The sequence below is a fragment of the Nomascus leucogenys genome, chromosome 4, assembly GCF_006542625.1.
Source record: "Nomascus leucogenys isolate Asia chromosome 4, Asia_NLE_v1, whole genome shotgun sequence".
Classification (NCBI taxonomy): domain Eukaryota; kingdom Metazoa; phylum Chordata; class Mammalia; order Primates; family Hylobatidae; genus Nomascus; species Nomascus leucogenys.
Genome location: NC_044384.1, coordinates 5502062 through 5514901, shown reverse-complemented (window position 1 = coordinate 5514901; position 12840 = coordinate 5502062). Strand labels below are relative to the sequence as shown.

Below are 12840 nucleotides of genomic sequence, written 5' to 3'. Positions count from 1 at the left end.
ATACTAGTGTATATAGGGTATGTGGTCATGATGGTGTCTCATAGGGTAGACCTGAAGGGTATAATGCTTTTAATTAAAAATGAGTCTGTATTATAATATACTCTGTGTGTGCGTGTGTGTGTGTGTGTGTGTGAAGGGGAAAAGAAGTTGAGAAGGGATGACAAAAATTTTTGGTTTCTCAGGTATGTATGTATATAGGTGTGTATACATGTACGTGTGTGTGTGTATGTGTGTGTATATACGTAATTTTTTTTTTTTTTTGAGACGGAGTCTCGCTTTGTCACCCAGGCGGGAGTAGAATGGTGTGATGTGGGCTCACTGCAACCTCCACCTCCTGGGTTCAAGTGATTCTCCTGCCTCAGCCTCCCCAGTAGCTGGGACTACAGGCACATGCCACTATGCCCTGCTAATTTTTTGTATTTTTAGTAGAAACAGGGTTTCATCATGTTAGCCAGGAGGTCTCGATCTCCTGACCTCGTGATCTACCCGCCTCGGCCTCCCAAACTGCTGGGATTACAGGTGTGAGCCACCGCACCTGGCCATATAATTTTTTTTTGAGACAGGGTCTGACTTTATCACCCAGGCGGGAGTGCAGTGATGTGACCATGACTCACTGCAGCCTCAACTTCCTGGGCTCCAGTGATCCTCCCACCTCAGCTTCCCAAGTAGCTGGGACCACAGGCATGTGCCACCATGCCCCACTAAGTTTTGTATTTTTTGTAGAGACAGGGTCTTGCCATGTTGCCCAGGCTGGTTGGGAACTCCTGGGCTCAAGGAATCCACTTGCTTTGACCTCCCAAAGTGCTGGGAGTACAGTTGTGAGCCACCACACCCAGCATGTATTTTAAGTGTTTTATAATGAACACGTATTACTTTTTAAATCAGGATAAGATAAAACTAAAAAACAAACCTTGTTTATGTATAAAAGGCATAGTGAGAACGTGAAGGTGATGCAGGTAACTCACTCCGACCTCATTTGTTGCAGGCCCAGGTGTTTTCAGCCTCACCTTTGACAAGGTGAACACTAAAGCAGGGCTGACTCCAGCTGCGTGAGCCTGGTGACCAGCTCCTTTCTCTGACAGTCACTTCTTGGATGGAGTTGCTGCCAATGGCTCTGGCCATGGGGACCCAGACAGTCATGAGGCCTGCTGCCGCCCTGAAGTGTCCTCCCATAGTCTGGCTCCAGGACCACAGCACTGGCACATTCCTTTCTACCTGCTTTGTTTTCTGTGTGTGTTTTGTAGGTAGCCTGGTAGACTCATCTGGTCATATCTTGGTCCCCGGAATCTACGATGAAGTGGCTCCTCTTACAGAAGAGGAAATAAATACATACGAAGCCATCCATCTAGACCTAGAAGAATACAAGAATAGCAGCCGGGTTGAGAAATTTCTGTTCAATACTAAGGTATGGCCACAGACTGATGGATAAGCTGGAAGAGGCATGAGGCTAGTATATCATATTTGCCCTCTGTCTAAATCATTGTCTGGTGCTAATCTCCGTATCTTAGAATCCAAAGCAGATGTGAATTCCCAGGCAGATTTTTGACATTCACGGCCACTTCCCTGTGGGCTGGATCAACCAGTCCTTTTTCAGTGGGGTCTAATTGGCACTGGCTTCTGGCACTTAACCACAAGCAGTTACCCATTTCCCAGCCATGTTTTCCAAAGCTGTTCATTAACCTAAATCCCACGCCAGCCTTCAGCCAGTGAGCTGGACTTCTTACCTTTCCAAAGATCGAGAAAAGTCTGAGATGATTCCAGCTCCAAGACCTCTAACTGTTCATTTTTCCAGACAAAACCAAGAGCCTTAGGGGCTAATCTGTAAGTGAATACGTCATTGCCTCAGTGGACTAAGTAAACACAAAGCCGAAAACATTCCTTACAGGCAAATTTAGAATGGTTTTGCTTTTCTCCTCCTCCTCTTTCTGGGCAGCATGCTTGCCTGACAAGGTGTTTGGTAGCTAGGGCTGGTTCCTGGGGAAGGGGCCGAGAGGGGAAAAAGCAAGCTGAAAAGAAGTGGTAGAGTGAATTATTATAAAGCAGGCATCTTCTTGCAGACCAGCTCGAGGATGGCCAGAAGAAAGAAAACTGGCTCAAACACCTGAAGAGTTATTTGATGTCTTCTGAATAAGAAAATGCTTTCATTACATAAATTATTATTGTAATTTGGGGTTAGAAATTTATAATTGAATCCACATTTCTGAAAGGGCCCCTTTATTTATGGCCATACCACCCTGAACGTGCCCGATCTCATTTGAAAGGGTCCCTCTGCCATTTGTTAACTGAAAACTGCAGATCTTGAGCAAAGAGGGGCACTCATCAATAGGGAGCAGCTTGGGTAGCGAAGGCATCTGAGGACAGCAGAGAGTTTGTGTCCTGAGGGAAAAGTCCTTGCGTGAGACACAGCTGAGTAAGGTGACAGTTAACGTGTCCTGAATGGTGTCTCAGAGCGGCAGAGGGTGGTAACACCAGCAACCCAGCTCCACTGGGTTCTAATTAAGCATCCTTTGGATAATTTTATTTTAATATAGGAGGAGATTCTAATGCACCTCTGGAGGTACCCATCGCTTTCTATTCATGGGATCGAGGGCGCGTTTGATGAGCCTGGAGCTAAAACAGTCATACCTGGCCGAGTTATAGGAAAATTTTCAATCCGTCTAGTCCCTCACATGAATGTATCTGTGGTGGAAAAACAGGTAACAAATGCTTATTGTCATTCTGCCTAGTAACATGGTTTCTGAATCCCGCACATCACGGCTTAGTGAGCAGTGAGGTTGCTACCATTGGAGTATCATTTTTTTCCAATACAAGAGGAGTGGAACGAACGTCAAGAAACCAATATTGCCCAGTGCAGTGACTTGTGCCTGTAATCCCAGCACTTTGAGAGGCCAAGGCTAGAGGATCCCTTGAGCCCAGGAGTTTAAGGCTGCAGTGAGCTATGATAGCACCACTGCACTCCAGCCTGGGTGACAGAGCAAGACACTGTCTCTTAAAAAAACAAACAAAAAGAACCCAATCTTTTTCCTTAAGTATATGCAATTACAGCAGTCAGATAACCATTTGAAGCTAGTGTGCTAGGAAGATTTGAAAGTTAGATGGTAGATATAAAAGCAAGATTGGTTTACACATAGATGGAGTAGGGACCTGCCTATGCTTGGACAGAAGCAGAAAGTCTCAGGCCTCAATCACTAGATCTTCATGATGTCTGAAATTAACACTTTGGAAATAGCCATTTTAAGGAAAACATTTTCTAGAAGGAGTTATGTGTCCAAATTACCAACCAATCATCAATTTGCCTCAAGTTAGTTTAATAGAAAGTAGACTGTTGAATGAATGAGCTAAAGAAATATTTCATCCCAACAGTCATTCTCTCTCCATCCCATTATCCCCCTTTATTGTCTTGTTAGCACTAATTACATTCTAAAGTAGTCTCTCTTTCTCCCTCTCTGCCTCCTCCTCTCCTCTCTTCCCTCCCTCCCTCCTTCCTTCCTTCCTTCCCTGCCTCTCTCCTGCCCTCTCTCCTCTCTCTGACCCTCCTCCCTTCTCCCTTCCCTTCCCTTCCCTCCCTTCCCCCCACTCCCCTCCCCTCCCCTCCGCTTTCCTTTTTCTTCCCTCCTGTTCCTTCCTCCTACCCTCCTTCCATCCTTCCTTCTCCTCTCCCCACTCCTCTCCCCTCCCCTCCCCCTCCCCTCCCCCTCCCTTCCCTTTCATCTTTCCCTCCTTCCTCCCTTCCCTTCCTTCTTTTTGAAGTTGCTACACCCTTTTCTCACGACATATAAACTCCATGAGGGCAGGGCCTTCCTTGTCTTGTTCACAGCTGTATCCGCAGCACCTAGAACAGTCTCTGGGACATGACACGTGTTCTATAAATGTGTGTTGAAGTAATTAACGGAAGAAATCTGAGTATGGCACCTCCCCGGGAGGCTCTCCACAGTAACAATGAAAAAAGAGCAGGAGGGGAGAGAACGAGGCTGAAATGAGGTTCCTCCGTAGTTGAGCCTGGAGTTGCTCCCACGTCTTGGAAATTTCCCAAATGCTTAATGCTCCCAAATCATTCAGAGGGTACTGAGGAGTCCAAAAAGAGGACGATTCAAAAGAGAAGTCCTGCTGTGTTGGCTTCATCACTTTCAACAAGCGATGCTCCAGCACCTCTGCGTGTGTGAGCCGCTGTGGTTGGAAGGGGGTGGGCCGGGGCCAGGATTGCAGGGTAGAGGATAGAGGGGAATCTCCCTCTGGGTGCAGCCCAGGGTTTCCTGCTCATAGCACTGAAGAAGGACCTCACTCTCGCCCTCTGGCAGAGCGAAGGGAAAATCACAACACTTGCATGTGTCAGGCTGGGGCTCCAGGTTCTTGATGAAAGAGGCTACATTAACTGTATTAATCAGTTTCTTGATGGAAGACTATATTAACTGTATGAGAGAATAACTTGACACTTTCTCTTATCATTGAAAACGTCACCTTTTAGGTGACACGGCATCTCGAAGATGTGTTCTCCAAAAGAAATAGTTCCAACAAGATGGCTGTTTCCATGACTCTAGGACTACACCCGTGGATTGCAAATATTAACGACACCCAGTATCTCGCAGCAAAAAGAGCGATCAGAACAGGTGGGACCTTAAGATCTTCTGACTGGCCAATCTGCATTGGGACTCAGGGGTGGTACCCGTGGGACCGTGGGTAAAGCAGACACTTTTAAATCTCAGAAATCAACTCTCCTTTTAATATAGAGCACATTGTTGAATGCATGCCATGTGCAGGGCACGCTATACACGCCATCTCAAGTCATCCTCCCAACGGCCTTCCCCATCTAACAGACGAATAAATGCAGGGTTACAGACATGAGTTATTTTGCCAAAGGGTGCCCAGCTCACAAGTGGCAAAGCCTGTGTTCAAATTTAAGTCTGAAGACCTGAATTTTGGGGAAAATGATAGACTAGAAAACCTTCAAACCCCCTGATACAAAACTCATAGAAATGTTGGCCAACATGTAAAAACATCCTTTCAAAACAGATTAGGCCAGGTGTGATGGCTCAAGTTTATAATCCCAGCAGTTTGGGAGGCAGAGGCAGGAGGATCGCTTGAGCTCAGGAGTTCGAGACCAGCCTAGGCAATATGGTGAGACCCCCATCTCTATAAAAAATATAAAAATTAGCTGGGCGTGGTGGCACACACCTGTAGTGCCAGCTACTCAGGAGGCTGAGGCAGAAGGATGGTTTGAGCCCAGGAGGTTGAGGCTGCAGCAAGCTGTGATCATGCCACTGCACTCCAGCCTGGGGGACAGAGTGAGACCCTGTCTCAAAAAATGAAAAACAAAAAAATACAGCTTAGCTTGTATGACATCAGAGGAAATCCTTCAGGGTTGAAAATGAAGGAGAAGCTGAACTCTAGGGGAGTGAATAAGCAGACCCTGGGCTGGCCTGCAGGGATCTGCTCTTCCTGGTCACAAAGAGGCTGGGGCTTTAATGGCCTTGGGCCAGAGTGAGGCAGGAAGTTGAAAATGAGACCCATTATATACAGGCAGGGCATCCCCGAAGAGCCACACCTATCCTGTGTGTGTGTGTGTGTGTGTGTGTAAGCTTGACTGCCTTTGCTTGGACGTTGGACAGACACAAGGTCTCCCCTGAGAATTTTTAACCATGGACCCTTGCTCCTGTGGGTTTGGGTGTTTAATTTTTACCTAGTGTGTGGTGTGGTTCTCGCTAGTGCCATGGCTGGACTGTCTCCTGATGCAAGTACAGCATTGCCCAGGAGGACACAGCCCCCAGGCAGGCCAAGGAGATTCCACAGGAGCTTCCTGGACATGAGCTCACTGTATACAATTGCAAAACACATGAGAAACCCAGTTCCGGTGTGTCTGACCCTCAAGCCAGTGGTCTCTTCACAATGCCACATCACTTCCCCAGAAGGCAGCACAGCTCTATTTGGAACTTCTTTGGTTGTGCCTGTTTTAATTCTATGTACTTCAAGGTCCTGGGTAGAGCCATGTGCTGGGCTGAGCAGAGGGCATGTACTTGGGTGCTGGCTGTGGCGTCAGGGAGCAGGGACACCCAGTCTCTTTGGCTTCTGCACCAGGAGGGGGACCCTGCCAACAATAGCAGAATGGGGGCTCTTCCCAAAGCAGAGGGTTCTGGGTCTCTCCCAGAGCTAGATGGAAAAGCAGTGGCATGCATTTAGGTAGACCTGTGGCATCCTATTACAGATGAGGCCTGAGGCCACATTGGCTAACGGTGGCAAAGCTGGAAAGGGAAGCCCAGATCTCCTTGAAGCACTAACTGTCTCTCGGGGTTATCAGTACAAGGGACACAGACACGGAAAACTAGAGAACAAGTCCAAGACAGGGAGCCATGCTTCTTTCCATCACCATTCCTGCTGCCCCCAACCTTAGCAGGTATTTCGCCAGTAAACTTTAGGATTGAAGAAATGTAATGGCAGCTGAAGAGAGGTGTGTGTTTGAAATACCCAGGTTAACAACAATAAATAGGTCTGAAATAGGCTTTCGGGAATGCATAAGACACCTTTTGGGCTATTTGTGTGCTAAACTGGTTCTGCTAACAAGGTTCATCACTTCGATTCCCATCCACATCTTTCTCTGTGAATAAAGAAGAGGTGGCCTGTTCTCTTTGGCTTCTTTGTTTCATTTTTCATCCCACTCCATCACTGTCCTCTAAGCTAGAAGGTTGGAGCTCATCTCTTTCTAAAACCTACAATAGCAGTTAAAACTATTTTGTGCAATACTTTGAAAATTGCCAGAAACATTGTGACATTTGAGTGATAGTACAGCTATTGGCATATCTGTCACCAAAAAACCCAAAGAAGTCCCACTTCCATAATATTTAATTCATGAAGAAACAATAGCCGGGCGCGGTGGCTCACGCTTGTAATCCCAGCACTTTGGGAGGCCGAGGCGGGCGGATCACGAGGTCAGGAGATCGAGACCACGGTGAAACCCCGTCTCTACTAAAAATACAAAAAATTAGCCGGGCATGGTGGCGGGCGCCTGTAGTCCCAGCTACTCGGAGAGGCTGAGGCAGGAGAATGGCGTGAACCTGGGAGGCGGAGCTTGCAGTGAGCCGAGATTGCATCACTGCACTCCAGCCTGGGCAACAGAGCAAGACTCCATCTCAAAAAAAAAAACAAACAAACAAAAAAAAAACAATAAAGGTAGGGACATTGTCTTGTGTCGTGCCAAAAATGCATGACCTCTTGCAATCACAGGATAACATCAGACAAACCCAGAATGAAGGATATTTTACAAAACTACCAACTGATAAGCTTCAAGATGGTCAAGGTCATGAAAGACAAGGAAATACTGAGAAACGTCTGCAGCATACAAGAAACTAAGAAGCAATAATAAAAATGCAGTGTGGATTCTGGATCAGATCCTGGAATGGAAAAAGGGAAAGACTGGTGAAATTGAAAGTCTGGAGTGTATTTAACAACATTGCACCATTGTCAGTTTCCTTGTTTTGATCATTTTGCAATAGTTACATAAGACGTTCACATTAGGGAAAGCAGAGTAAGAGATAGATGGGTGCTCTCTCTGTACTATTTTTGCAACTTTTCTAAATTCTAAACTTTTCTAAAATTAGTTCAAAATAAAATTTTTATTTACAATTGTATTTATTTATTTATTTATTTAGAGACAGAGTCTCGCTCTGTCACCCGGGCCTGAGTGCAGTTGCAAGATCTCGGCTCACTGCAACCTCCATCTCCCACGTTCAAGCGATTCTCCTGCCTCAGCCTCCCGAGTAGCTGGGATTACAGGCATGTGCCACCATGCCCGGCTCATTTTTGTATTTTTAGTAGAGACGGGGTTTCACCATGTTGGCCAGGCTGGTCTCAAACTCCTGACCTCAAGTGATCCGCACACCTCGGCCTTCCAAATTGCTGGGATTACAGGCATGAGCCACCGCAACTGGCTGTAAAATCTTTTTTAAAGTAGGTAATTGTGAAGAAGACATCCATAGTTTTCTTCTTGACTCTAGTGTCTATCTTAGAATATAATTGCATGATATCAAGGGGCTTCCTTACCCCAGGCACCAAATCTAATGGTAAAAAAAGAAAGATTAACAAGGAAAAAGAGAGAGGAAAGTAAAGGAGGCACTGCCCTTGAGGAGCTTACTGGGGGTGTTCTTGTCCTTACCCTATTCAAATGCCTTCTTTTCCTGTTTCAGTGTTTGGAACAGAACCAGATATGATCCGGGATGGATCCACCATTCCAATTGCCAAAATGTTCCAGGAGATCGTCCAGAAGAGCGTGGTGCTAATTCCGCTGGGAGCTGTTGATGATGGAGAACACTCGCAGAATGAGAAAATCAACAGGTCAGCTGATGCCTGTGCAATGTGCCTCTCTCTTCTTCCTTTACTGCACACACCCGGGTCTACACATGGGCGAGCTCCTGTTCAATTTATGCGAGAATGGAAAGTCGTACAGACTGGGGGCTTAAAGAACAGACATTGATTCCTCACAGTTCTGGAGCCTAGATGCCCTAGATCAGGTGCCAGCCCATTTGGTTCCTGGTGGGTGTGGGCTGTCTTCCTGGCTGTCCCTGTGATGGCGGGATTAGGTGGTTCTGGTGTCTCTTTCTCTTTTTATAAGAGCACCAGCCCCATTGGATTAGGACCCCCATTTTAACCTCATTTAACCTTTATTATCTCCTCCAGGCCCTGTCTCCAAATACAGACACACGGGGGGTTAGGGGTTCAACACAGGACTTTGAGGAAACACAAATGTTCAGTGCATAACAAAAAAGGCTATTAGGAATGTTTGCTTTATGTGCTACTGGCAGATACTACAAGATCTCCTAAGCATCCCAGACTAGTGAGAAACAAGAAATTGTTTGCCCTAATATCCATATCAGTGATAAGAAATCAAGGAAAATTGACTTTTGGATTTGAGTCTAGGACTGATTCTCATCTTCTTCATAATAATAATGCAATTTTCACATGGAACTTACTAAGTGCTTTTCATACTGGGATCTCCGAAGTATGTTAAATAATTTAGATGGAATTTATAACATCAAATCTTCCTGTCTAAATGACAGAATATTTTTCCTCCTTCATTTGAATGGAAATTGTAACAAAATTTCTCTTTGTTTTTCCTCTTCTTAGGTGGAACTACATAGAGGGAACCAAATTATTTGCTGCCTTTTTCTTAGAGATGGCCCAGCTGCATTAATCACAAGAACCTTCTAGTCTGATCTGATCCACTGACAGATTCACCTCCCCCACATGCCTAGACAGGGATGGAATCTAAATATCCAGAGAATTTGGGTCTAGTGTAGTACATTTTCCCTTCCATTTAAAACATCTTGGGATATCTGGATCCATAATAAAATATTTCAAAGGCACAGATGTTGGAAATGGTTTAAGGTCCCCCACTGCACACCTTCCTCAAGTCATAGGTACTTGCAGCAACTGGATTTCCCCAAGTCCTGTGCAATAGCCCCAGGATTGGATTCCTTCTAACCTTTTAGCATGTCTCCGACCTTGCAGTTTGATTGGCATAATCACTCCGGTTTGCTTTCTAGGTCCTCAAGTGCTCGTGACACATAATCATTCCATCCAATGATCGCCTTTGCTTTACCACTCTTTCCTTTTATCTTATTAGTAAAAATGTTGTTCTCCACTACTGACTACAATGATTTCCCCATGGATTCATTTTCAGAGGAGTTACTAAAGCATGGTACTATATTAACCTCTTGCCTCCCCTTCATTTATTTGTTCCCACTTCTTGAAAAGTTCTGAAGCTGAAATGATCAATATTCATACCCGTATGCCATTTGGGAGTCCTTGGGCAAAGATGAGTAATTTTTTTTTATTCCAAGCTTCTTTACCTTTCCTGAGGTTGATGCCACCTTGTCAGCTTCTCTGCCTCCCGTTCCTTCTTCCTGTCCCGTCAGAAAAGGCCCACTCTCTCTCTATCCAACATCTGTGCACGTGTTGCACCATAGCAGGATTAATCCTGATAGAATTTCTCACCCCATTGAAATTTTACTCAATGACAACATCTAAATTGCTCAAAGCTTTTAATAGCATCAGTTTTAGATAGAGAACTAATCAACCCTGACATCAGTAACACATGCTAAATTTAAAGCCATCAGCTAATGCTGCATTCATTAATCATTTTAGTTAACCATCTTGTTTGGCTTGATTGGATTTGATGGTATAAACAACAAAAAAAAGACAGTCATTTTTCTACAGTTGAGTGTATATAAACAAATAAATTCAATCTTTATGAATTTATTATTTAAATCACGTTAATGGAGAATAATTTAGGGGCTTATTAAAATTTTTTCTATTGTGACTCCAAATAAAAACAAAGCAGAACACATTTGCGTTCAACTTTTTTCCATCACTCTGTTGGTTCTTGAGATGTCAGTTTAAAAACATGCTGTACCACCTTTAAAAGGACTGGAGCAGGCAGTCAGTGATTCAGTTCACCTTGACTCTAGTCATAGAAGTGGACCCAACTGAGGGCTCAACCTAGCTGTGGGCATTTGTGAAAGATTCCAGTTAGTGTTTTCTTTGAGAGCAGGAGGCTTCAAGCCATCACATCTCCAATTCTATAGAATATCAAGTCAGCTTTAAAGAATAGTGGCAGGTGTTTGATATTTTGTGCTATTAAGTGTAGTTCGCACTCATCTAATTATGCAGGTTTCGTGGTGTTTCTCGATTCTGTTGAACCTACCTGATGCATTTGGCATTGTAGCTAAGGACTAACAGTGCGAGAGATTTAGAGTCATGTTAGTCCATTAACACAAGTTTATTATAAAATACACTGTAAGCATTTCTGACTAATGTACCATCAGATTTAAGAAGTCACCAAACAATATGTATTCGCTGGTCTTCATTCCTGCTGAATCTGAGACCAGCAGTGTCTCAGTTAATTATTATTATGTTGCCGCCAGGAGAGAAAGGGAGGAGAATGAATAGTTATGGAAGTTGTAGAATCTAGGATATTCCAACCCTGGATTGCCAGAGTTCAGAGTCAATGTTTTTCTGTCACCCAGGGTCAGGATGGGTCTCCTCAGCTCTTGCCTCCTGTTTCCCACCCAATTCTGAGCCCTGTGGTGACCCAGACCCTACCCTGATGTGGGAGTCAGAAAGGAGTATCTTCCAAAGTCCTTGTACTCAAAGGCATAAGAAAGCTACTCAGTTGTTATTCAGATATATTAACCAGTTATATGGAGGCAAAAAAGTTAAGGGAGAGGGAAATTTAAATATTTGTTTTTTAACATTTTAATGACAAAATATATGCACATGGACAAAAACAATCACCCAGTGTAGTTGGGTGTACATTGTGACATGCCAGTCGGGGGTACTTTATTGTATTGGAGGAGGGCAACGTATCCGGCTTTGTTAGTAGATGTAGTGTATTAAAGCGTAACTATTGTGATAAGGTTTAGGGGTTAGGAATATCATTTGGGTTTGGTAGATGCTTTTCCGGAAAACAATGAGGCTGGGAATGTTTCTGGCTTTATGTTGTATTCATAAAAATAAAATGGACTGGCTTGGAAACTTTGGTGATTGTGCGCCATACAGTGCGGGAGCCCTGGTCAGCGACACTGTACCTTTGCACTTGCTGCTGGCAGAAGGGAGTGAGTGAGGGCTCCCCCGAGGGCTTGCTCCGGGCCACTGATCACTGTTCACGCTCATGCTAGGGACTCCGTGGCCTTTGCACTCGCCAGATGCCCATGACTCCCAACCCAGCCCCCTCTTCCGAGAACCAGGCCCATCCATCTTCCTGCCCATTTCACATCTGAAATTCTACTCACTTAGTATGAAAACTTCCATTCATTCCCCGAGCCTGTTACCCCTCTGGTGCTCCCTGCCTTGGTAAGTGGACCATTGGCTAGCTGATAGCAGAGCCCTGCATCGTCTTCCACACTTCCCTCTCTTTCCAATCCAATTCAATATCAAGGCCAGTCCAGCCTGTTTCTCAAAAGCCACCACTTCCTTCTAGTTCCACTGTCACCTCGCATAGCTCATAAGCCAACACTCCTAAGTTTTGCTGGGTTATTGCAGAGGCCCCTAACCAGCCTCTGCTTACACGACAGCCCCCTCACTGTACATGCCATGCGGCAGCCGGCTTGTCCCTCTCACCCTGCTTAAAGCTCTCAACTGGCGACATGGTCTGAGGATGACGTCAGACATCCCAAGAAGGTCTACACGTCCTGCACAACCTGCTTTCTGCTTACTCTTCTGGCTTGCTGTGCCCTCACTAGGTACACCCTGACAACCCCATCCTTCAAATCCTCCCAGTTTCGCAAACATCTAAGAGCTTCCCTGCCTCAGAGCCTTCTCAGAGTCTCTTCCTCCTCTGGCAACACGCTTACAACCCCCTTGGTCTCGCTAATACCCCTCCCACCCACCCTCCACATTATTCTTCAAATCTCAGCTTGGTCCTAATTTTTCAGGGAAGCTTTATCTTATTCCTCATGAGTAAGTGAGGTGTCCCTATTATGCTACCATAGTCTCCATAGTTCCTTTGTAGCATTTATCATTGTCATTAAATACATAGTCAAGTACCACATACTGACAATTTGGCCAACAACAAACATATATGACAGTGGTCCCATAAGATTACAATACCATATTGTTACTGTACCTTTTTCTATGTTTACATACATAGATACTACGGTGTTGCAACTGCCTACAGTATTCAGTACAGTAACACACTGAACAGGTTTATAGCCTAGGAACAATAGGCCACACCATGCTGCCTAGGCATGTAGTAGGCTACGCCATCTAGGCTTGTGTGGGTACACGGTACACTCTAGGGTGGTTGAATATGTCCAGGGACGCATTTCTCAGTATCCCTGTTAAGTGATGCATGAT

General features: G+C 45.0%; 1 protein-coding gene across 3 annotated transcripts in view; it reads left to right on the top strand.

The window, feature by feature from the left end:
* Positions 1–9641, top strand: part of CNDP1 (carnosine dipeptidase 1) — a 52342-nt gene extending 42701 nt beyond the window's left edge. For 2 of the 3 annotated variants that reach the window (XM_003264340.4, XM_030810263.1), the window contains 5 exons: positions 1245–1405; positions 2532–2696; positions 4466–4607; positions 8175–8322; positions 9112–9641. In XM_003264340.4, coding sequence (XP_003264388.2) covers positions 1245–1405; positions 2532–2696; positions 4466–4607; positions 8175–8322; positions 9112–9178 — 683 coding nt within the window. In that variant the 3' untranslated portion in view covers positions 9179–9641. The remainder of the gene's footprint in view (positions 1–1244; positions 1406–2531; positions 2697–4465; positions 4608–8174; positions 8323–9111) is intronic. The other variant, XM_030810264.1, reaches the window with a different exon arrangement.
* The last annotated feature ends 3199 nt before the right edge of the window (positions 9642–12840 follow it).